This window comes from Emiliania huxleyi, assembly GCF_000372725.1.
Source record: "Emiliania huxleyi CCMP1516 chromosome Unknown EMIHUscaffold_16, whole genome shotgun sequence".
In the NCBI taxonomy this organism is placed as follows: Eukaryota; Haptophyta; order Isochrysidales; family Noelaerhabdaceae; genus Emiliania; species Emiliania huxleyi.
Window position 1 is genome coordinate 29,708 of NW_005200982.1, and position 6,320 is coordinate 36,027.

The window sequence follows — 6,320 nt, forward strand, 5'->3', positions numbered from 1 at the left end:
GGGTCGTTGTGTGGAAAAAAGAGACCAGTCAATTCTTTAAATCCACCGATTCCCAAAAGAGGTTCTAAGAGTTGCGGGGTTCAAATCCTATTCGAGCGGCTGTGCTTGCTGCTTGTGGCATGCGGCGAAGAGCTAGCGCTCGCTGGGCAGCCTCGGTCCCCGCAAAGCAAGCCGCGTCGCGCGGCACACCGCCGAGCACCATCGTCCAGAAGCCCGCGAAGAAGCCTAGTTCACAGCCAGAGGTGTGAAGAGGCGCCGCTCACGCCGCCCACGGCTAGCATCTCAGCCAATCTCGGCCAATCTCGGCTGATCTCGGCCTCCGACGCCCGAGGCCCGAAAGATGGCGCGGCAAGCACCCCGGTACGTGCGGTGCGCCTGGCCGCACCAAAGAGGGTGAGAGGGCAGGCGCCGTTCACAGGCGACTTGCTGAGCGAGCGCCCCTCTCCCGGTCTGTCCCCCTCTCTGTCGTCAGAGCAGCCCCCTCGACCGCTCTACGCACTCATGGGCAGTTTTCGGGAGGTCGCACGATCTCGGGCGATCTCGCACGATCTCGGGCGATCTCGGGCGATCTCGGGCGATCTCGGGCGATCTCGGGCGATCTCGGCACATCTCGGGCAACGCCACCACGTCCGACTGGTAGTGCGTCTTGACCGCGTCCAGCGGCAGACATGTCGCCCACGTCGCCGCGCCGGCGAGGCCGCCTGCTCCACGGGCCTTGTGGTTGAGACGCAGCTGCCTCCGCTGGCGCTGCGCGCTAGTCTGTGAGAGGTTGCGGTGGGAGCCCTGGAGGCACTGGGGAGGGGGGGGGGGGGGGGGAGAGACTACCCCCGGGCCTAGAAGCCCCGCGCGCGGGGGGGGTGAGGGAATGGGCCGGGGGGCTGAGGCCAGTCACGACATTCACAGCGAAGCGTGTGAAGAGGCACAGCTCACGCCACACCCCGGGCGAGGCGAGCGTATTCCTCTCGGCTCCTCTCGGCCCCTCTCGACTCCTCTCTGCTCCTCTCTGCTCCTCCCGGCCCCTCTCGGCTCCTCCCGGCTCCTCTCGGCCCCTCTCGGCTGCTCTCGGCTCCTCTCGGCTCCTCTCGGCTCCTCTCGGCTCCTCTCGGCTCCTCTCGGCCCCTCTCGGCTGCTCTCGGCTCCTCCCGGCCCCTCTCGGCTCCTCTCGGCCCCTCCCGGCCCCTCTCGGCTCCTCTCGGCCCCTCTCGGCCCCTCTCGGCTGCTCTCGGCCCCTCTCGGCCCCTCTCGGCTCCTCTCGGCTGCTCTCGGCTGCTCTCGGCTCCTCTCGGCTCCTCTCGGCTCCTCTCGGCTCCTCTCGGCTCCTCTCGGCTCCTCTCGGCTCCTCTCGGCCCCTCTCGGCTCCTCCCGGCTCCTCTCGGCTGCTCTCGGCTCCTCTCGGCCCCTCTCGGCTCCTCCCGGCTCCTCTCGGCTGCTCTCGGCTCCTCCCGGCTCCTCTCGGCTGCTCTCGGCTCCTCCCGGCCCCTCTCGGCTGCTCTCGGCTCCTCCCGGCCGGCGGCGAGGCTCGCAACGGGCGAAAGCTCGGCGGTGCCATCGAGCACACCGCCGCCGGAGGTCAGCCAACGCTTGGCCGCCGAGTAGACATAGAAGTAAGACGCCCACCCAGGCACGTCCCGCGCCTGCTGGCGTGAAGAGGGAAAGCGTGGAGAGGGAAACGGGGCGGCGAGAAGAAGCTAGCTTCTCAGCGGCTACGTCCCGGCGCCAGGGTAGCGAAGAAGCCCCGTGAGAAGCTCGCAGCTCCGCCGCTGCGCCAGAGCTGGCGGGCGCACTGCGAGGCTGAGGAGTACAGAGGCGGAAGCCCGGAGGCTACGCGCCGCCCGTCGCTCTGCATCGCCAGCTTCACGCGATCTACCGGCGTGTAGACGAATGTCGTTGGCACAGCGACGAGGGCGCCCGCAAGAGCGGCGTCTCTACCGTCGCCGGGAGGCCGGGTCGAGTGGCGCGAAATCAGGGCCCTCGCCGCCTCGTGTGAGCCAAACACCAAGGCAAACTGCGGCACCGCCACCATCAACGGAGGACCGACGCCACGCCAGAGGCCGACGACGCCTTCGGCGCGCAGGATGGAGCGGACAATGCGGCTAGGACTTGCACCGTCGCTGCGCGTCTGCTGCTGCCGCACCTTGACCACATCGAACGGTGCGCCCACGACACAAAGGCATGCGCCGCCGAATCCGCCCGCGAGGAGGGCGTCGGACGTCGTGTGGCGTGCTGTTGTGGAGCGTGAGTCGGGAGAGAGCGAGGAATCCTCTCCGCGACTCGCCCTCCCACCCATTGTTTCCTTGACGACGCTTGCACCGCACGGACCGTCTTGGTGCAGGCCGGCCCTTGTCGTCGGCCGCCGAAAAAGAATTTAACAACAAAACTCCCTCGCACAACACTGGGCACAGGACTGGGCACGGGACTGGCTCGCACTGGCACTAACACAGGTACACCACGGGAGCCGCCTAAGCGACTCCTGCGAGGGTGGCGAGGCACTTAGCTCCGTGCACCCGCCCACCCCCGCCACAGGCAAGCTCATTCACGACCTGCTCTGCGATGGCCGTGTGAAGAACGACTGAGATGCGCTGCTTCTGCAGCCCCAGCCAGCTCTTGGTGGTCCAAGTCACCTCATCGAGGTACTGGGCCCGCGTCAGCTTGTTCTGTAGCACGTCCGCCGCTCTCCGGAGGATCTCACGGACCCCCTTTCCGAACCCGCCGAACGATTCGAACAGCAGCAGCTGCACTTCGACGCCCTTGTCTTCCCTGGCGTAGCGATAGTCCCCGCCGTAGGACGGTATGCGGCGGTCGCCGCCCACCACCCTGCCCCCCCTGGTATGCCAGCGCCCAGTCCCTTGCCCTCTCTCGCCCTTGCTCTTCCTCTCCCCCTCCATGCCGCCCCCCCCGTACCCCTCCCCCTCCCCCCCCCCCTCCTCCTCTCCCCCCCCCTCTCCCTGCCCCCCACCTCCCTCTCCCTCCTCGCAGTAGGGCCCATGCCCCATGACCATGTTCCGGTAGAATGATTCAGTGTTGCCGAAAGCGACAAAAGCGCCCTTCCGACCGTGCTCCCCGCTGCTGCTGAGGGAACAGACGACCTTGACGTCTCCGCAATAGTGCGTGCCGTGCGAGCCAATGTTGTCCGCGTCCACGTCGGGTTGTTTGTTGTAACTCTGACCGAGGTGGGCTTTCGGCTCCATTCGCACAGCGGTGCCCCACGCGGCGCGTAGGGCGAGGATGAGGCGTCGAAGCGTGTACTTGTGTCTGGTGTTGTGGCCCTGCTGCGGTACGTTGACAGCAGCGTCGCCATACTCGTCGTGGGTCTTCCCATTCCGAGTCTTCTTGCCCGCCGCCGCGGCCTGGCAGGCCACGTCGAGGGGGAGACCCAGGCGGCGCTGCACCGAAAGACGCATCGCCCAAGTCTCCATTCGCATGTCATCCCGCATTGGGATGGCGTTGAGGAAGGCGCCGGCGCCATCCTGGCTCACCGCCACGAAGCGGACTGCCTCCCGCCAAGCCGCATGCCTCGCCCGCTCCCTGCCCTTGGCCTGCGCCTTGCCCTTCTTGCCGCGAGGAGCGGACCGCGATCCCTTGGAGCCCTCCTGCCTTAGCTCGAGGGCGAGGTCGCGCCAGTTCCTGTTGTGGACCACCGTCGTGAAGCGCCGCTGCGCCTGGTGTAGGAACTCGTGCTTGGACGTGAACTCGGCGAGGGGCAGCAGCTCCTTGGCCTGGACGAGAGTATGCGGACGGAAGCGCGAGAGCGCCACCCTCGTAGCCGGCTCCGGCGGCCGCGCGGAGGCGCGCAGCTTCTCGCCCTCGTCGGGCTCGTCCCACGGCTCCACCTCGACTTCCGGGGGCCTGCCCGTCGTGCCGCCGACCAGGTCAAAGTACTCCGCCTCCGTCTTGTCGTCCCACTCCTTCCACGTCGCCGTGATCTCGCCGTGCTCCTTCTTGAGCCTGTCATGCGCCGCCCGCAGCTCGTCGAAATCGGAGCCCGGCGCCTTGCTCACGTCAAGGTCGCGGAAAGGAGCATGCAGCTGGCGCATGGGCCCAGCGACGAGCGCCCACGTGCCAATCCACGCCGGCTCGCGAATGTCGACGGCGCTGGTGAGGCCCATGCCGCCCATCTTGACGGGCAGGCGCGCCTGCTTGCGCGCGCGCTCCCAGCGTGTGCCGGCGGCGCCGACCCGCGCCCCGCCGACGAGCTTGTATAGCGCCGTGTCAATCAGCTCGTCGTGCCTCTCCGCTGCCGGGAGGGTGACCGACGGCGGCATGGCGCGAAGGAAGAAGGTGAGCGTCGTGTTGCTGCAGAAGCGCAGCAGGACCTGCATCACCTGCTGCGCCGTGTGGATCTCCTTCGTGTCGCGCAGCTTGAGGATGCCCTCTAGCGGCTTGAGCGCCCTCTCGACTCTCGCCACGAGCTCCTTCTTCCGCCATTCGTCATCGCCGAGGTACGCCCCGAGCACGCGGATGCCTCGCAGGGTGCCGCCCGCGTACTTGCCGTCGGGAGGCGCCGCCGGCGTGCCCCTCACGCTCGGGTAGTCGCGCACCGCCTCGAGCGACGCGGGGTCGGGAGCCCAGATCTGACGCTTGCTGACGTTGCTCTCCACCCCGCTCCACTTCTGAGCAAGGGCGTCGCCTTCGAGCATCGCCTCGAGCGCGGGCCTCGGCGCGTCCGCGACGTAGGTGTCATCAAGGTAGGCTAAAATGAGGGCGGACGGGTTGCGCACTTGCATCTCGAGGAGCGTCCAGTGGTAGCCGATGGCGAAGAGGAACGGTCCGAGCGGGTCCCCCTGCGCGCATCCCTCGGCCGACATGAAGACATTGCCGTCGCCGTCCCGCGCCTCCTCGTTGAAGAGGAAGAGGCGGCGCGGGACCTTGTACCACAGCGCCACCGTGGGGATGAGCTCGGGGTACCAGCGACGCAGGCCAGCAAAGATGGCCTCTCGTGAGATGGAGTTGAAGCCGTTCTTCTTGTCGTCCGAGGCGACGGCGTGGCCCGGGTTGCGCTTTAAAGGCCCACTCCCCGCCCTTTCTCAGAGCTGTGTTTGCGCTCGCTGTGCGCTCTCCCGTTGCTTCATGTTGCTGGCTACTCTGGAGTCCTCCTGGCTGCTCTCCGCCCACCAGCCGGCCACAGGCCGCCACCCTCGCCGGCCGGCGTCGAGAGAACGGCCAGACTCGACCGACCGGGTGTCGCGCCGCTGCCTGCTTCTCGCGCCGCTGTAGCAGCGCCAGCGGCTCGGCCGCGCATCCTTCACACACGCCGCCACAACCAAGCTGAGCGGGCCCAGTGTCGAGGTCTGGTGCGAGCTGCATGTGAGGGGCGGCTTTGGCCACAGCAGGTCCACCAGACGGATCTCAAAGCTTGCCGTCGGCGTGCTGTCGTGGCGAGAGCCGAGACCGCTGCAGAGGAGCCGAGTGCAGTGACGATCCAGAGGCTACCAGGGCCACCAAGTGGTAGCCCTTGTCAATTATGAGCAGGGCTGTGCTTTGATGGGGTTGTGCTTGAGCGTGTGTGAAGTGGGAGTGCGTGCCGGCGGTGTCTGTGGGTGAAATAGGCGTGTGTGAGGCCGTAAGAGCCGTGGTATGAGCCAGAGTGAGCTTCATCACCCAAGATAAGTGCGGTCTGGGACAGATTAGGCTTGGTACTGATGGGCCTGGGCCAGGAGAGCGACAGAGATGGCGAGGTGGTGAGCTGGGAAGCCGCTTCGGCACCTGGACGTGTTGCGATGAAGTGCCAAGAAGCGCCGTTTGCGGCTAGTGCTCAAAAGATTGGGAGAGAAGGCCTACATATTATGACTGAATCCTTGCGCCTGGTGCATGAGGGCTGCGGGTCGGGACATTTCACGGTCGGTGGCGCCGATAATGACCTCCGTAAAGCCCTCGGAATCGCCTCGGATGGGGTCCACCGGAGACAATCTCGAGCCCTCTCCGTGGCATCACGAGCCGGTGTGAGCTTGCAGACCCAAGGTAAGTGCGGTTCGGGACAGCTCGGGCCTGCTACTGATTGGCCTGGGCCAGGAGGGCGACAGAGAAGGCGAGGTGGTGGGCTGGGAGCAGGAAATAGCGCTTCGTGGCACTTGCATCGCGACACGGCCACACGCGGACTCTCCTACGTCTCAGCTCACAATATCGCCTTCTCTGTCGCTCCCCCGGTCGAGGCAAATCAGACAGCTACTCGGATTGCTCACTACTCGCTCAATTATTGTCGTCACCGTCCCCCTCTCAGATGAAGCATCCGGGCCGGCCTGCTCCCCCACCCTTCGATGCTACTGGGCTCGAAGGGCGGTGGTGGACGGCCCGGGTCAGAACGATGCCACTGCCCTCGCTCC

The 6,320-nt window shown here is 66.7% G+C and overlaps 1 protein-coding gene across 1 annotated transcript; it reads right to left on the reverse strand.

Annotated features, from left to right (window-relative positions):
• Window positions 1–33: 33 nt before the first annotated feature.
• EMIHUDRAFT_433992 (mitochondrial carnitine:acyl carnitine carrier) lies at window positions 34–2,343 on the reverse strand. Its single transcript, XM_005785451.1, has 5 exons — window positions 1,718–2,343; window positions 1,500–1,634; window positions 625–701; window positions 318–375; window positions 34–225 (listed from the first exon to the last, which is right to left on the reverse strand). The coding sequence occupies exons 1-5, from the start codon at window positions 2,285–2,287 to the stop codon at window positions 133–135; spliced, it is 933 nt and encodes a 310-aa protein (XP_005785508.1). The 5' UTR covers window positions 2,288–2,343; the 3' UTR covers window positions 34–132.
• Between the last annotated feature and the right edge of the window lie 3,977 nt (window positions 2,344–6,320).

What these genes read in the sequence shown, in the direction of transcription:
- EMIHUDRAFT_433992 (XM_005785451.1), bottom strand. Translation starts at nt 2,287, where the DNA reads ATGGGTGGGAGGGCGAGTCGCGGAGAGGATTCCTCGCTCTCTCCCGAC. An exon ending in GCCTCGCCGCCGGCCGGGAG is followed by an intron (nt 702 to 1,499) that starts GAGCCGAGAGCA and finishes CCCGTGGAGCAG; the next exon opens with GCGGCCTCGCCGGCGCGGCG. An exon ending in CGCACTACCAGTCGGACGTG is followed by an intron (nt 376 to 624) that starts GTGGCGTTGCCC and finishes TGGTGCGGCCAG; the next exon opens with GCGCACCGCACGTACCGGGG.